Here is a 19029-nt window from a genome sequence, read left to right on the forward strand (position 1 = left end):
AGGTTTTTCTCGCACTGCACCCCGAGTGCAGTGCAACTTTTGAGGTTTTGGCTGCACTTTTGGGCACTAGCTGGGAAGTTCAGCCCTTTCACCCTCGGTTAAGCAGTGCACACTGCCACTTGCACTGTGCAGTCCACTTTGACTTAGTTCAGGGTTCAGTTCAGCATGATTTTGTAGTCTTGTACCTGCTACTCTGGAAGTGCAGGCGTTTTACAATGTCTCTGGTGACATGGTGCAACACTAGTTGATTTTGGTGCACAATATCTCGGTTTAAAAAAAGAGAAGTTGCGGGCCTGCGCGGCACGCCTAGTAGAGTCGCAGCTTAAGCTGGAGGAGCGGCTCCTAGGAGCTTCATTTTCGGCAGCACGCACTAGGGGGTCTTCGCGGTGAGGTCTCCGAGTTGGTTTCCCGTTCCAGAACTACAATATGATTATGAAGCTCGCTGTAATGTAGGACTACGGAATAATTTTGACCACCTGGGGTTCTTTAACGTGCACCCAATGCACAGTACACCGGCGTTCTTGCATCTTGCCCCCATTGAAATGCGGCTGCCACAGCCGGGATTTGATCCTGGACCCTCGGGCTTAGCAGCGCAAGACCAAAGCCACTACACCACCTCAGCGAGTCCCTCTTTTTCTTTGATTATTATTATTATTATTACTATTATTACTACAAGTTGGTGTAGATGGCACAAGGTGGCGAGTTTTCATTAATTCATGGGTTTAGTCTTCACCAGAATTTGTACCGATAGTGTAACTGATGATAAATATGTACTAGTCGCCATGAAGTCATCTTTCTGAAAATCACGAAAATTCAGTACACCTTTTGTCATTTCCTGCGGTACGGACAGGGTTAAAATCCCAAACCAACACTGAGGCCGTTAAGACATGCTGGATTAATTTTTACCTCCTGGAGTTCTTCAACGTGCTCCTTAATCTAAGTACATGAGTGTTTTTTGAATTTAACCTCCATTGGATGAGTTAAAAGCCTGGGCAGTTGTCAGGATACATTGGTAAATGCTTGCGACATGCTAAATTCTTTTCATTCGAGTCTCTTTCTGTTAGGGTATGTTCTCATGAAAAAAAATAAATTTTGCTACTGCAGTAGCAAAAAAAAAAAAAAAAAATGCTCATTGCGTCCCTAAAGCTTAACTGCCTGTACCAGATGACGGAGCTTATCCGTCGTGCACGTTTCTCAATTTGCACTTCTGCAACATGAAGTCGAGGAGCATTGCACATGGCAGTGCCAAGAACTTGTTTAGAAACTGGAGCGAAATTGCAAAACTTTGTCAATAAAAACAGTAAATTTATTTGAACTGTATAGAATACTGAAGCATCAAACTGAACAGCGAGTTTCATCAGAAGATAGTGGAAAATACTGTATTGGTAAGTGTGTATCGGAAGATGCTGAACAGTATCAAACTACAGGCAGTGGCAGGTTACGAACACAGCAATTGCCTCTCAAGGTTTTTATTTAATATAAATGACTACTACAGCTTTAGAGTAATGTACAGCGCGAGAAATATGTGCAAGAAAAGGCACACCCCGGTGAATATAAAATGCAGAAAGACAAAAGATAGGCAGTAGATGGATGGTGGCTTAAATGAGTCGCATTGTGGCCATAATGATGAAGCTATATTGCATATCCCCAAGAGGAGTGTTAGTCAAAAAGCAGTGGAAAACAATAATTCGGAAGCACTGGAATGAAACAAAAATGCATGAAGTTCGGTAATGCAAGACATTGTCTAAAACAATACTTTTTGACTTCGCACATTTGAGCCTAGCAGAACGGGCAAAGAAATTAAATGTGCACACACTAAGCAATCTTTCATCTTGTCTGCCTTGTCTTTTCTGTTTTAAGTACACTACAGGCTGGAGACATCCCATGATTTTAAATGACATTGTGTACAGATACCAGGGCCATTTGCCTAATCATGGCAAATTCTACTGGTTGATGCGGAGCTGTGTATTGCTCTGTTGATTAAACACGTGGTCATTTGGTCAGTTCAATGGAAGATATACATTATTAATGCATATGAACCAGGTTTTTGTCTAAGTCGTCCGTGAAACATGTGGTCTTATGACTTGTTCAGCCTAACTAGTGCCCATTCCTATCCACAAAATGCAAGGTCGAAATTGACCAGCATGGCTTGCCTTTATTTTCTCTCTCAATGCACCTTACCATTCATATATTTACCATCACCTTGCCGAGTTGCTGGTGGTGTGGCAGCTTGGACTTCAGGAAGGGTGTTGCAAGGTGCATACAATACTGAACTTATTATAAAAAGATTGCTGTATTCTCCTGCGGTGCATCTTCAAGGCTGTGACGCACACCATGTTGTGCCAGCCACTTACTGGAACGTCCTGTAGGTCCTGGTACCAATTTCCTTTCATTAACCTTTGTGCAGAACTGCTTATGCCAGTCCAGTATTCCCTACAATATCCACATTTTGCATTCATTCCTGTTTGGTTGCAGAAATATTGCAAAGAAAACACAAATTTAACACAAAAGAATCTGTGCTACCCTCAGTTCCCATGATGCTATGATCGCAGCACCTTGCTTCCCATTACTATCTTCATATAAAATTACAACTGCAAGTATCAAAATGCCACGCCTGGACTACTGGCCCATGTTTTGGCCAACTTCACTACATTAGACATCCCGCAAGTCAGTGTGATGCCTCAAAAAAAGTAACCTGGCGAGGTAGTCCTATCGGTGAACAAAGTTGAGCAGGTGTGCTGTTCAAAATCGTAAATAAAAAACTTTTTTTAATGCATGCTTCAAGACTTGTATGCCCGCCTTGTATGCCCAGATTGCATTGCTGATGGCGCAGTGTCGTGTATACACAGTCATCAACATTCTACAGTAAAGCACTTAGTCTCAAGAACCATACTGTTACAGGGAGAATCCTCGCTATGATTTCAGACTGTGGCACAATACAAGGACAGTGAAAAAACAGACGGAAACAAAGCACTAACTTCCAACAAGCGTTCATTCCAAACGTGATGCGTATGTGTTGACACGTTATGATGCTCGCACAAGGTCATTGGAGGCATTTGAGATTACCGTTGATCCATTCGTACTTAACAGACAAAGAAAGCAAGCTTCTAAGAGATACAAGAGGCAGTCATCCTTCAACTTTTCCACGCCAAGGACGAGCTCAGCTCATCGAAGATACTTTTTTTGCATAGCACCGTTAAGCTTCACTTTTACTATAAATGATAGATGCTTCGTATAACCAAACATTTAAATATTCTTTAGATTTCTTTTATTAAGATTCCTTACTAATAAACTTTGCCATGTTTGGTCAAAATTCAGGATAGTAGCATGGCACAGAAGGGGTTAATAACTTCATAGGCATCACGTTCGCAATACAGGTTTGTTACAAGTTAAGCACTTGGATTATGTTTTTATCGATTTCTGTATTGTTGGTATTCGGAGACAGTAAAGAAAGATACACACTTTGCATATGGGTCATTTGTAGAAAGCAACCCTCGAAAAGTGCTGGTGCAAGTCTTCAAACACAACTAATCAAGCCATCCCTATTCCATTTTCTATGTCAAACCGGAGTGCTTTCTCTTCTCCAGAATATAGCATTATGTGTAGATTTCATCAAAAATATGCTGTTGACTCGTTTTGTTGTAATTTAAACGTAGTGACAAACAGTAAAATTTGTGGCTTGTCAATGAAAAACCTGACACAAGAAGACACTAGGCCCGAAGTAGCTTCATCTTGCAATGGATCACGAGTAGGACAGAAAGTTCATAATAGTCGTCACAGCAAGTGCTATTTGCTAAAATGCCACTTGCAAGCTTTTTTGCGCATTCCACCGCTTACCTCAAAGAGCTTGGATGCACGGGCAAGTAAGGCTCTTCCAGGCCGCATAAATAACACATACCTTGAGGACTGGATACAATGAAATACCTGGACAACAATCCTTACTAAAAGGGCTGAGGGGTAGACTACTCTTTTATTTACAGATATATTTTCTATTAAACTTTCACTCCGAGATTTTTTATATACTGAATATTCATTTGGTCTAATGGTCGGTCTTCTTATTGCCGATAGCAATTATACGGATACTTTAAATGCATTCAAGCCATCACCGCCATTGCGATGTCTTGGTGCTGATGGCGGGTGCATAGCCCAAGCTCCATGTTAGAGGTGACATGACCTGCTACAGGCGAGAGCTGGTGACTTGTTTGGTAAGGGCGTTAGTATGTCCCCCGAGATAGTCCATTCACATAGTCCATTCAGCAACAAAAACGAAGCCAAGTGGAAGCACCGTCATGGTCTGCCCAATCGGCCCAACAGCAGAGCCATGGCCAGCTGGGTGCGGACACTGTCTAAGCAGAACAGACAGTCAAGTTAAATATAATTTCAGCTAGTGGCACCGCTCATCACAGCAGCATTGCGAGACGCCTGGTAGCTGCCAGGGCACCATCATGTCGCCTTGCATATCCTTAGAACACCATCCGAGGAACTAGAGCATTAAACACGACAAATTAAACATGACATGATAAATGTCGTAATCTCTGTCAGTGCTGTGTCATTCCCAGAGAAGTGTACTATTTTTTTCTCGGAACTCCAATTGTGATGACCAATATCACTATAGTTTGCTTTTCAGAAAGATTAGGTTTCATGGAGCACGAGACAAATAGCTTGGTACCAAATGATTGTCATCTATAACTTTGTCTATGATTCTCCTCATTGCCTTTTTTATGCTGTAAATTTCGGATCATTTGATATTCCAATACTATTTACAGTAACAAAGTATGAAATTATATATAATAAAAGAACTACATGACTTAGTAGATAAATAAATACGTGAGAAATTAAGGTGTGCAAATTTGATGAACTTGTATCTACAGATAAAATGTTTTAGAAGCAAGCCCCTTAAATGACAGCGAGAATCTTTCTCTTGCAAAACACAGTCAAGCTCAATACAATTCGCATAACATCCATTTATTTCATCACATAGTGCTTAACAAGCAACACTCTTCATAGCCTTCTAAATGCAACAAAAAAAAAAGCACTTTTTTTTCTAGAGGCATTGTTAAATGCTGAATAAAAGGGGTCAACAAGACCATTCAGGAACACTTGGTTGAGATTCCTTGTAACATTTTCCAGCAACATACAACGGAATCTGCAAACGAATAAAAAAGTCAATGGTACATAAGATGACTGCTGTCAGCATTTCAAAATACCATTTACGGCCTAATTGAAGGTACAGTACGAACACTGCCACAGAGAAGCACATAAGAAATGAGTTGGGATGCATATCACATCGATACTGTGTAACACTTGCTATATCTGTTCAAATTAATGTCTGTGAACGAGTCAGTGCATTGTGTAGAGCCTTTATTTCTTTTTACTTCCCCTTGCCCTATGTCAAGACATTAAGTTTCCATATTCACATGTAAACATCACCTGGAGATTATGTTTCTGTTGGAACGCTGCCTGATGGCAATCCTTCACGCGAACAGTTTTTTGCATAGAGTTCTTTTATAAAAATTACTAGAGGGAGCTCTGCCACTAATATCGACGACAGCTGCAAGTATGGCAGTTCAGCCAGCATAACAACGAGTAGTATGTTACATGAATTTGCCAAAGCTTCGTCCTTCTGTATTTAAACAGCTTTGTGATATTGAAAATTGATCACTTTCCGTAAAGCATTGCATTATAAACTCAACCGTTCGCAATTATTTTGCATGTGAGCAGAAATTTACTGCCTTATGCATTTGGAAAAATATTATTGCTTGGAAATTTAGAAAGACAAAAATACAAAACACGATAGCACCACAGGAACATCTCAAGCCATGAGCAGGAAGATTAGACAAAATCCACGTACTGCCCATCATAGCCATGGTATAGTTGAACCATTGCAGCGCCAGCACTCCCTCTAGTAATTTCTGTAGGAAACTACGGCAATTTGGATCATGAGTCGAAAAGATTCTGCATGTTGCCAACCCTCTTCCCAGAGGGCTATCCTGAGGGGCATGAGTTCTTTTAACCAAGACCAGAGCAGGATGCACCATGACGGATGCCATCGTCGCCTTATGAAAGTAGTGACAACACACTGACGCCAACCGCTCGCAGTCACCCCCGCAAGTAAAATGGGCAACTAACTCCAAATGTGCATCACCTTTCATGGGATTGTTCAGCCCAAAGGACACTCTGGGACACGGTGTAAAAAAGGCAGGTGATCCGACGGCGGCGCAAGGCGCGGCCACTTAGTGTGACTCTACGCACGCCGCTGCCACAAGGAGCAGCACCTGTTCTGGGAGCCACTTTTTCGCTCGCTTTGCTGGTGCTTTTATGGGCACGCGCAGCAGAAGTGCTTTATTTCGATGAATATATGTCGTTCGCCTGCTTAAAACGACTCTACTTGGTTGGAGGAACGTCGCTTTATATTTCTGCCGACATTCCGATTGACTCCGACGCGGCAAGCAGCGGTAAGCGCAGTCTGCTCGAGCAGACGACGCGTCTCTCTTGTGTTCGAAATGACGGTATTTTGACTGTAAGTGGCATGAAACCTTCTACCTGCTCAGGATTTGGCGTCTAAATAACGAAAAATTGCATATCTTTGGGTATGGGTGTTTAAATGCTGACGGAGGTCGTAAATTATCCACTGTTGTGCCGCTTCTCCAAGGCCTCCTGAACACGTGCTGCCCCTAGCGGCGGCGCTAACTTCCGGTCACACGAAGTGGCCGCTCTCTCGCCCCAGCGCGGGCGCGCCGTCGGAACACCTATCTTCTTACACCGTGCTCTGGGACAAGTAGCGGCCTAAAGCAACGACATCTTGCAAGGAAGGGGCCCTGCCACGAGCTGATATTAAAGAGACAAGAACTTAACTCGCTACAGGGCATCGCATTTCAAGCTTCCATAGTGAGGCATACATAGTTAAAACCCAATGCACCTTTCTCCTACCAACTTCCCCAAATAAACCTCGAGCTATCATTTAAATAACACTATATTATTCTCTCTGTTACTATGCACGTCTTGTTTTCCTAAATAAACAGTAGTTGAAATAACCTGATCAAATACCAGTTTAAAAAATTTAGACCTTGTGTAAGACAACATGGTAACACAGTTTAGAAAAAGTGCAACATGAGTGGAAGACTACAGTGCAACACAAATTGACTTACTGAAGAGGATGCAAGTATGTAAATGTTTACAAAAACCAACGATCACACAAGTCAAGGATATCACAGGAGAATCTACCGGGTGCGCAAGGTATTTGAGAACACTATTCGTTATCGCCATAGACACCAGCAGGCCCATCATATCTATCTAGGCTTGCGGCTTCTTGGTGTTTGACCCCTTACCATTCATACTGCGCAGTTTGTTCAAAGATGGAAGCGTACAGGTTGACGCAGGAAATGAAACGGCATGCAATCCTCGTCGCCCTGGCCGCACACCGCTGCAATTTGAAATTTGCCACCTTTCTGAATATAGCAAAGTCTTTCGTTTACAAGGTGCTGACAGAACTGATGTGTTCTGGCAGTGACATGGCATCTGTGGCAAAAAGGAAAAAGCACAGTCAGCGGTCAGACGTCGTCAGAACCCCTGACATTCTCCGGTGGCTGCAAGTCACCGTGAGTGACGACCCAGGGAAGTCAATGCGGGCCATTGCAAAGGATCTCCAAGTTGCAGAGTCGACTGTCAGGCTCGCTGTGCATGAGCACTTGAGGTAGCATTCCTATGTCACGAGGAGGGGGCAATTTATGTCCGATAAAACTTGGAAGAATCGCCTGCTGTCCAAGTGCTTGCTAAGCAAGCTGAAGAGACCTGAGGAGCCTGGAATGCTGTGTGTGTTTTTTTTTTGTTTTTGTTTTTTTTTTTCAGATGAAACGAGCTTTGACAAAGACCAAAAGTTAAGCGCCGTAACGACAGGTGGCTTTGCGCAAGCGCTGATGAGGTGCCTACAGTGATGCACACAAAATGTCCGTCGTCAACGAGGGTGATGTCATGCTGCCACACTTTTCTTGCAGAAGGACTCGGCGTCAATGCTGCTGCGTACGTGGAAATGCTTGCCACCATTATAAAGCCCTGGATAGAGAGTGTTTCGAAAGGAAGACCTTATGTCTTTCAGCAAGATTCGACTCCCACCCACACCGCCTGCGTCACCCAGGAGTGGCTGGCTGACGTCTACGACCACGTCACTCCCAACTTGTGGCCTCCTAGTTCTCCAGATTTAAATCCGCTCGACTAATATGTCTGAGGCGTCGTTGAGAAAGAGGCCAACAAACAGCCACATAATACAAAAGACTCTCTGAAGGCCGTCATTGCGGACTCAATGGCCAACATCTCCAAGGACCACCTGATCCGTGCATGCAGCTGTTTCCGAAGCCAAATTGAATTGTTTATTGTTGCGGATTCATTGAGCAATTGTGGAAATAACCAGTAAGAGAAGTATTTGCCAAAGTTTGGTGAAAGTATGTATATTTTTGCTGGAGATATTCTTCTCTGCCTGAAGCAGATATTGTGTTCTCAAGTACCTCGTGCACCCGGTATAAATGTATTTCAAAGGGACTACTAATTCGACATCTGCACATAACACTGTAAAGGAAAAGCAAAGAAAAAATACATAAAAAAGCATAATGCCACTTGCTGGTTCCAGACCTACAACCTTTTGTGTTTCGTATGCAGTTTTCTGCCACTTTAACTTCAGCGATGGCTGTTAACTTCTCTGTTTGCTTAAGTCTTAATCAAAAGAACCAAAGCCAACACACGCATAACCTCAGCCGACTTCAGGCTGTCAAGTTGACCTCTTGTTGCATCTCCACTGCTTGAAAGTGCTGGTGACGTGGGTAATTCAGACATTTCTTCCAGCTCTGTGAAGTCAAATTACCAAGCTTCAACTGCATTCTTCTCTTCTTTAGTTGGCTCTGCACTTTACCACTATGGTCATAATTATTGGTGCCAATTAACAAAAAGTCAACTCTAATGAGTGAACAGAAACATATACTTGAGTACTTGAGTGTCCTTGCAAAAGCTTGTACTTCTACTAATTGCAGCAGCAACTAGGTACCTTAAGCTAGGTAACCTTGTTCACCTCGAGATCTTTGGCCCATAGTGCCAGGCTTGCTGACTGACCTCCCTCAGTCTCTCGAGCTGTTGCCTGCAAATCCTAGATCCTTAATTTAAGCTGCAGCTACCATAAGGCCTCTCCTGCTGCTATGCAACATTATTGTGTCGCTTGTGGCTGGGTGTGGCATTCACATACATCCTTCATTGGGATGGGTGTAGCACCTTCATATGGCAGTTGTGGGTGTGAGGAGTCGACAGAACATCTCTGCATCTGCACCTGCCATGATGACAATCGGCTTCATCTCCATACTGTGTTAGATGACCTGGACTCAAGATCATTCCCGATGACAAAGGTCCTTGGACCGTGGCCACAGGCATAGCAAGCTCAAAAAGGGACACATGCCCTGCTGCAGTCCTTGAAGTCAACAGAGCTTGGCGAGCGACTGTAGTTTCTATGTGCGCTTCCGGATGGATGCACCCTCAGTGTTCTCTCTTTCTGTCCCTTAAAGGGACACTAAAGGCAAATATTAAGTCAAGCTAAAGTGATAGATTAGTGCTCGAGAATCTCTAAGGCGTCAACATTATCACGAACAGAGACTTAGTAATCAAGAAATTGACGTAAACGCAGGACACGATTAGAATTAGATTAGCAAACCAGACATGCATCTAGTTAACCTCCCTGTTTTTCTCTCTCTCTCCTGTTCACCCAATAGAATTCACTAATTAGATTTAAGCAGCAGTGATGTTAATTGTGAGATTCAATGGGAAGATAACGATCAATTAATGTGCCGAGGCAGCCAATTCCTGTTTTGACAAGGGAGTGCATAGTTTTGCTCGGAGGGGCTGTGGCTGCACCTAAAGTAGTAGTATAGCATCATTGGCCCTCAAGAGGGTTGGGCTGAGATGGGACACTAAACAGAGCCAAAAAAATTTATAGGTGCCAGAACAAAAAGTTTAGCCAATGGTCTTGAGTACACGAACCCAAGGCTGTGTTCTGGATCAACCACTTTCAGCAAATGGTAATTGGTTAAGTCAGCAGCCAGAATGTCCATCACCCCAGTGATGGGCATCTGTCCATTGACAACACAATGCAAACAAGGCATGATGGTGATACGGCAGATTTGTTTTCACTTATCAACATGCAGAGTTGGCCCGGTAACTCAAAAAAGCACTGGTACCATTATTTGGTGCTTCGATGGCCTTTCATACCAGCCTTTTCAAAGGCCTGTTGAGCCGAAACCACCTTCGCCTCGCTCCGTCTCATCCAGGCTCTGGAAGGAACAGAAGCCAACGGCACATGAAACGTTATGATGCAGCATTGTATTCAAATGTACCAATAAGATACAATGCTAGCCAGTGTTCCTTAGAAGTGGCTAGACATGATAAAACATTTTGGTGAGACCTGCACAACCTTTGGCAGCTACACATCACACACAACAAACAACTGCCAATATTGCTCAACTTACACCTGTTTCTGGTTATAAACTGTTTCAAATCAGCACTGTGTGAAGCAAAAATGCCTGTTCAGTGCAAAACAATTTTCATCTGCTCCTTCATCCAGAGCAGAACAGATATGAACCACACTGCTAGCAATAAAACTGAAAAGGCAGGAGGTGGGGCAAAATACGATTTAGAAAATTTTTCAGGGACTAGTTGGAACACGACTGTAAAGCAGTGCAAAAAAGAAGGAACAATTTTGTATTTAAAATGTACACAGTTCAAATGGCCATAAAAGCAATGGCGAGCAGAAATGTAGGTACACAGAGGGCACTAGAAAGAGTTGCAAGAAATGTAACGCATAGGGTACATGACTGACAAAATTTTCCTAGGCTGCGCAACACTAATAAAAAAAGGATAGTATCGTACAGGGAAATGGCCTCAGATAACCCTTGTTGCCTTATGCTGCTCACTTGTACAAATTAGTACGTCTGGTGACAACTTTCACTACAGATATTGAGATGTTGAAAGAAAACCTACACAAATAAATGCTCCTCTACACCAGTGCTTGCATTAACCATATGCAAACTCAGTCATTGTGCAGCCTTACACAACACAGCCTTTGCAGGTGTTGCAAGAAACAAGCCATCCATATGGACGATCAACTCACCTTACACTCGACAAGCTCAGGGTATGTGATGCGCTCGCAGATGAACTGTGCAATGCGATCCCCCCGAGCAACTACAAAGAGAGAGCGCCATGCTAAAGTAAATTGTATCATCCAATAATGTTTTTGTAAAATTTTTAAAGAAAAAGCAACATTTCAATATTTCTACTTATAGCATTGCAATTAAGAAGTTGCACCAACTTTTTCTAGTAATAGTGGCCTTCCTCTAATCAGTAGCAGAGCTTGCACACTGGCACAAACGATTGCATCTACATTTGGGAACCAGTGCACTCGTGCAAGGACCAAATGGGCTCAGTAATAACTTATTGCTGTCAGAATTGCACAAGCTCAATTCCGAATACCTTGCATATGGAAGGGCAAAATTTTTAAGGCAAATCACTGCTGATTAAAAAAAAAAAAAGCTCCGTCGCATGCCCCCGCGCGAGGGACACGTGTAAATGCAGAGCATAGTGGGGTTCCGTGGTGTTGGTGTGGCGGTGGTGGTGGTGGTGGTCTGGGTTGAGAGAGAAGAGAGAATCGTAAGTAGGTAACGTAAAGTTGTTATTATTTTATTGGCATCACTGCGATTCTTATTATTATATTCGATTATATTATTATTGCTTCTCTGTTGCTGCTCGGGATCCGCTTGTCGACGTTGACGCCTTGCCGCGGTTTCTCGTTCACGAAGTTCGGCGTCGGCAGCGCGCCGCCTCGCCGCCTTGTCTTCTGCCGCCGTCAACGAAGACGATGGTACGATGTCTTGAACTGGTGCTTCGGCGCTGATGTTGGATTGCGTCGAGGTACTAGTTGAAGGTCTTGCTTCCATCGCTTATCAACTGCGACCCCCGACGAACGCAAGAGAAGAGAGCGCAGGAGTTGACAAGTGGAGCCCGCGCCAACCCGCTTTATATTCCTAGCGCGCGCGTTAGAGGGAGAGGGGGTGGAGAGAGGGCGCGCTAGCATGCCAGCACCTGCTGTTGCTACGGTGCTTGCAGCGGCAGAGCGCGACTCAACTAAGAAGCTTCGCGCGCTGCACATGTGCTGCAAGCGTGATGCGGGAGAGGAGGAGTGGGGGAGAGGGCGCACCTGTGCTCGAGCTGTTGCGGACGGACGGCGCACGCTACATGTGAGTTAAAGAAATGCTCTGCATTTAAAACACCGCATATCCACGACGTGAATGATGATGAGTGGGCGAAGCACCGGGGGATCATTCGGGTAAACCAGAGCTACGGACGAGAGAGAAAAAGAGCGCGCGACGGGAACGAACGCCCTTGTGCACCGCAGCGCCCCTAGCTACGGACGAGAGAGAGAGAGCGCGCGTCGGGAACGAGAGAGAAAGAGAGCACAGCTGCGCCTCTAGCGGGAGCGGCGAGTACTAGCGTGGCTAGGACGGCGCGACGAGGGACAAGGCTCGACCCTAAGGAGCTTCGCCCCTAAAACTAGGATTATCACCATCACAGACATTTTGGAACTGTCCTGAATGGTGGTAAATTTCTCTGATCCCAATTTGAATGAAGCTGCCACTGCACTTCAGTGACATGGAAACACACTGTCGTGGCGATGGTTGACAGGGGTAAACAGCTTGCAACGGAAGATATTAGTCGGCACGCTCACGTGACCTGTAAGCAAAATTAGGCTTTGTTTATTTAGATACCTTCACTGATAAAATGTAATATAGTACATATTTATGGTGCTTTTATGCACAAACTGCATGTTATAGCAGTGCCCCTGTAAAGTAACGTGATCAAGCGCGGGCGACTGTACTTATTTGCAAAAAGGTTGAATTTCGATATAGCAAAGTGCCAATTTTACAGACTTCGTTATTTCAAGGTTTAACTGTAGGTTAACATGTCAGGTTAGACTGGTAGAGTTCTCTATCAGAGCTCGCAGAGCCTTCGCTCAGTGGAAAAAGATGGCTTTCCTGCAGCGAGCATGATGGCTAACATTTATTTTAGAATTTTGTACCCAGACTACAGCACAGATGACATCACCGTGAAATTCTTAATTGAGATGCATTTTTAGCATATATTTGGGTCCTTTCCATTAAAAACAAAAGAAAGTTACGAGTTGCCAGGGCCAAGATTCTTTTACACTAGAATGCAATCTAACCTATTTTTATGTAAGATCAACTAGCCACGGCTAGATTTTGACCAAATTTATGACATCACAAGAAGGTAGTGTCGGAATTTGAAGGTGGTGTCTCCACACATCAGCATCTCCTTTTAAGTATAATTAGATTTAAGCACTGCCATGAGCACGCCATGATCATCTAAGTGATCTGTCATTAAAGTGTGACCCAGAGCTCTTGCATACAAGTGTGAAGTGGAATAGGCCCATTCTGCTTCCAGAGAACACCCCAGTGCCTACCTGTGAAGTCGGTGTTGCCAAGGTTGAAGAGCATCACGCCCAGGTTGCCCCGGTAGTCTGCATCCACTACGCCAGCTGCACCAGAGACAACAGATGCATTTAATAAGTCAATACTGGTAGCATTTCAACTAATACTGCTGTTGTAGCTTTCCACGTGTGTGTTAGCTGAGAACTTGGAACAAAACCATACTTTGTTTCCTAGTGTTTCCACACTTCCCAGTATGAACTGCGACACTTGCATCTTTCTTGAATTACAAATAAACTGTCAAACACTACCATTACTGGCTTGACTACACCAGAGCACAAGTTTCAACCATTTAGGCACTACATCTTGGACAATACAGCACACAAGATGAAATGGAGGGACCAATATAAGATATGCTTCGTGCAAAGTGAATTGTAATGAAATATTACAATGATTAATGTGTCTTTCACGTCTATGAAGAAGGCTTTCACAAGGCCTGAAACAAGCCTTTCTTCTATATAGAGAACAAATTTCAGCAATTGCCTGAGAACATCACCCATGAAGGCACTCCAGCATCATTCGTCTTGGCAATGAAAACTTCTGGAAAATTGCAGTAGCCCTCTTTAATACAGTGTACATGTCTTATTCTCATTGTTTTTGTTTGTAATGCATAGTTTCTTTCTCTCTGTGTTCTTTTTTTTAGACTTCTTTAACTGAACTGACAAAGACCACTTCACAAGTTGAAATTATGGCACCCTTGGAGCCAAAATTTGAGGTTCTACCCTTGTTCACAAAGGTATCCATCTTCAAGATTCCAATGAATTTCACAATGATATACGACAAGCATTATTTATTCCCCCAGTACAAACCTTCACCCACACACCACACCGCCTCTTCCTACAACAGGAATAGTACATCATAACAACTTGAATTCTTGTGCCGAGCATGTAGGTAAACAAATACAAAAAATTGTTAAATGTGCAGTTGAAACACTTTTCTAACTAATCATAAGGTGGCCTCACTATTAAAGGATGTCATCTCACGAATCTTATGCCGCAAAAAAATTTCTAATCCTTCAATTATGTGCAGAGTTTTCACACTGATACCTGGCTTTCTCTCTCTCCTTTCGTCTCCGCTAGTGTGCTGGAAGCTACACAGTGGGCCAAGAGGGCAATGCCCTGGCCAAAAGTTGAGTGTCGTGGCGGCAAAAAAGCTCATCGCACCACCCTGTGGCGGCCACAGTAAACTACACTACGCAGCATGCCGTAGCCATCTCTGAGGCCACACACAGCAGATGCAACAACGCGCAGTGCAGGGATCAAATAATTTTCCTGTCTTTTTGAGATCGCAGCCATATATATTTTTCACTTATTTAACTCAAAATTAGCAATTCCGTATTACTGAGAATGCTCTCGCAATCATGAAATCAGCCAATAGCGTTGGTGGGCCAGCTGCTTTCGTTGATGCTGCATGACGATGTTGTAGAAGTGAAAGCAAGCAATTTTTCACCGTGTTTGACAGTAGATTGTAAATGCTCTGTTGCATGCAGTGCAGTGATCTTTGGCTCACATTTTTACAGATGCCAGACGGGCAGCATTTTCTTACTATGTTCAAAAAGTGTTTCAGGACCCCTTTAAAGGGTGAATGCTGAATCCAGGGTGTCTACTATATTGTTAATTGCTATTCGAAGACGATGATGTAGACACTTGTATTTAGTGGGACGTACCCATAAGCAGTCGCTGGCTGATCTGAGGACGACGACGTGCCTTGTTTTGATGTTGGCTGGGTTCCATGTTGGCCAGTGCTTGCTACTCCTTGTAAATACACCGTGTAAATAGTTTACCTACTGCGCTTCCCCGTAACATTTATGTGGTGGAGGTGCGGGGATACTTCGTCTGACGACGGAGCTTCACAACGGACGCCACCTCGAATCTACCACCAAGCCATGTTGACACGTCGCCGCCAGCTACACTTGCAACCACCACCCAGTTTATCGCCCTCACATAGCCCCAGCATGTCAGCAAACAGAATGGCTGGGATCCAACTATAATGCTGGCCAACATCATATTTTACCTCGGTGGAACCCCTTGCGTCTAGTTTCGGACCCACGAGGACGATATCAACAGCTGGGACACATTTAAGCAGCAGCTCCGCGACCTTTTCTGCAACCTGTTTGGTCAACAGCTTGCCACCAAGAAACAACTGGTGGTATGTACCAAGACGTCAACTGAACTTTACTTGTGCATACTGGACATAGTGGCATTGTGTTTACAAGCTGACCAGAAGATGTCCGAGGCTGACAAGATTGCCCACATTTTGAAGGGTATTGCAAACGACGCATTCAATCTGCTCATCCTCACCGTGACCACCGTTGACAGTGTCATCAAAGAGTGCCGTCGTCTAGAGCAAGCCGATGCATCTTGCCTCAGTTATGCTTCCACGTAACAATATGTTGGCATTTTCGGATTCCCTGTCTGTTCCAGGTTCTTCCTGAATATTTTAATGAAATTTCCCTGGAAGTCTATGACACTGCAAGTTTAGACGCAATAAAGAAATGGTGCATGGTTTAAAGCTTGCCAAATTACTGCCAGCCCATAATATTGAACTATGTACCACCAGTAAGCTATCAGTCAGCTGGAATGCCCTAACAAATCCGACTAAATGATGTGTTTCATGCATGTTCCAACCACCCCCCCCCCCCCAACCAGGCTCACACCCACAAAACCAGTAAGGCACCGTATTTGCAAATAGTGAATGTTCGGTTGAAACCAACACTTTCTTCTGCCATGCCGCGATGTTCACCACAACCACTGTAGGTACCAATTTCCTTGATTCAAAGCAGCCGAGGTAAAAATTCTTTTTTTTCCCCCTGAATTTTCAAGGACCCCCCCCCCCCCCCATACTATTTCCCTCAGAATTCCAGGTTTTCCCTGATGGCAGACACCGTGTGAATCAGTCTAGGTTGTTAGGTTATGCTTCTGGAACCAATTGCAACATTCGTTTTATGCCATGACATAGTCACCGAGAAAATCACAAGTGAATGGAGCTACTTATTTTTTATTTGCAGTTCAAACCGCTCACAATTCGCTCATCCTTGGAATCCTAAGGTGCAACGGAAATCATACTCTGCTGTGCACTACTGCCTGTTACGATAACTAAATGCTCCCCGTACAGAAAGCCTGCCTTTCTCCAGCAAAGAGCACAGCCAAGGTGTGAGAAGGCAGCAACAGTGACTTAAGTATGTAAGCAAATTTGATTACAATGGCCAAACTGCATTTCATTTAGTGTTGAAATGTAATGCAAGTAGCTCTTGTATCATCAGTAGTTGGCCACAATTCACCTATTGGGACATTACAGAACATGGGAGCAAGTAACATATTTTCATATTAGCGGCAGCAATGCTGTCCTAAATTTACATCATTTTTCCCCAAACGCTGTGTTCTCAGTAAGAGTGATACTCTGGAGCACCATCTTTAACTTTAGATGGACTTATTATTTGCTTTTAATGCTTCTTTAAATGACATGTAAAGGGCTCTGTCAACAAAGTGCATCAGCAACGCAGTGCTTTTAGCACATTCAGCAGCCTATGTGCTGCATTGCTGAGCAACCTTTCACTCATTGCCAAAGTAATGTGGTTGTGACATTTTTCGTTAACTTTCCGTACATCAGACATGGTCATGAAAAAGAGGGCACTGTCGGTCAGTAAACAGAAAAGCACTGACCGCCCACATCAATTCCATGCTTGGCAGCCAGGCCTGAGCGTGGTGCAACACGTCCATAGCAGCCCTCGGGGACAGCAACTTGTATGTCAGTGAGGCAGACACAGCGGCCACCAGCAGGCACCTGGTAATCGTATGCACTGCAAAACGAATGCAAAGAGCTTGTGAGTACACAGGACACTAATATGCACTTCTAAGTAGAGGATGACTCCCTACGACCTCAAAAAAGAAGAAAAAATTGCAAGGTAGGAATGGTAGTGTCCCACGGTTCCCTATGTATTAGAGAGAAAGACAAAGGAAAGGCAGGGAGGTGAACCAAGGCCGTGTCCTGTTGGCTACCCTGCTTGGGGAGGGGGAAAGATGAGAAAAATTAAGATGCAGTGAGTGTGAACACACTTGCAGAGGAACGTTCACTGGCAGTCACAAGCGTTCCTACAATCCAGTCACCTATGTATCAGTGTACCAATGGTGCAAGGGGGCTTGCTGTGACCTTAAGTCACCAGGAAAGACACTGTGTCAACAGATACTATTGCACACTTTTTAAGTAATATTTCAAACAAATATGCCCAGTGGGACAGCTACACTTCAAGGCCATCGCTCATAGTAACAGCGCCGTCCAACGGCTGCAACAAAGAGGCGACCTTCGCGTGCACGCGATGGGCTTGTAACGTTGGCTGCCAAAGCTCGGAAAATGTAGGTTCGAACATAGTTTGAAATACGAGCTGCGGGCAATGATAGATCAAAAGACGAAAATACTACTCAAGTTGCTCGCTGTTCATCCTGAATTAAGATGTCTAAATTCGTCGCTTCTACGAATGGACGAGCATTTGCGTCTCTCTCGAAATTTGAAGAGCGCGCAATCGGCACAACTGCGAAAATCATTAACATGCGCTTTTTGTTGATATTCTCGTTGGCTTTCAGTCAGCAGCTGCACTGCTAGAACTCCCACGCACGAGCTGGCTTTTTTTTTTTTTTTTTTTTTTTTCTCGAACGATTGTTGCTTGTTCCAAGGCAAGGAAAACGTTTCGAATGTCCGAGCGGCCTTTGCTATCAATGTATCGGCCCCGGTCGCGAGCTATGGACGATCAAAAAAACAGGACTAGAACCGAGCAAATCAAACCCTTGTACGTTATCAGCACGCGCGATCAACAGCCACTAGTGAACAAGAAAGCTTATCACCATATCAGCCAAAAACAATGGGCGCGCGCAATCACAGGTAATGCAGTGGCTAATCAGGCGGGTCTGGCGTTCTGCTAAAAGGTCCGCCGCTACACACGTGCAGTACACTCTGTTTTTAAATGCACAAGAGACAATTACGGGAGCTGGTGAAGTTATTAGTCCCTCACCTGTACAGATCGAAGCCAGCAGCAGCGGCCGAGCCCCTCGTCGGCGCGCGAGCGTGCTCCGTGAGCCGGACAAATTTCAACTTCGGGAGTTCGCTGGGCATTGTGGAATGTGACTCTCTGTACTGGAGCGACCGCTCAAATAAAACACTGGCGCGCCCAAGCTTGTGGCTTTTACAGTACGAGAGGAAAATGTGTTCTACACTGCAGCAACCTGTCGGGAACAGTCGGCACTGGAAAAAAGCGCGGGTAAACTGCATAACGTGAAGCTTTTCCCGCCAAATTAAAGGTATGATGACGATGGTACTTTAAATGCTGGAATCACCAACCGTGGTCACCAACTGTGATGAAAAGCACACGTTTTAGCGTTGCGTCGTTTCGTCAACTTTTTTTTTTCAATTTTAAATAAAAAACACAGCTAATGACATCCTACTGTAAATCAGCGTTTGCTGTAAAACAGCAGTGCCAGTGGCCATTCGGATAATGAACGTTAAAATT

The 19029-nt window shown here is 44.2% G+C and overlaps 1 protein-coding gene across 1 annotated transcript; it reads right to left on the reverse strand.

The window, feature by feature from the left end:
* Nucleotides 1–4949: 4949 nt before the first annotated feature.
* LOC119456067 (deoxyuridine 5'-triphosphate nucleotidohydrolase) lies at nucleotides 4950–18974 on the reverse strand. The gene is made up of 6 exons (XM_037717666.2): nucleotides 18535–18974; nucleotides 17192–17328; nucleotides 13505–13579; nucleotides 11141–11211; nucleotides 10212–10304; nucleotides 4950–5146 (listed from the first exon to the last, which is right to left on the reverse strand). Exons 1-5 carry the CDS (start codon nucleotides 18789–18791, stop codon nucleotides 10251–10253), a joined length of 594 nt encoding a protein of 197 aa, XP_037573594.1. The 5' UTR covers nucleotides 18792–18974; the 3' UTR covers nucleotides 4950–5146; nucleotides 10212–10250.
* Nucleotides 18975–19029: the final 55 nt, after the last annotated feature.

Source organism: Dermacentor silvarum, chromosome 6, assembly GCF_013339745.2.
Source record: "Dermacentor silvarum isolate Dsil-2018 chromosome 6, BIME_Dsil_1.4, whole genome shotgun sequence".
Classification (NCBI taxonomy): domain Eukaryota; kingdom Metazoa; phylum Arthropoda; class Arachnida; order Ixodida; family Ixodidae; genus Dermacentor; species Dermacentor silvarum.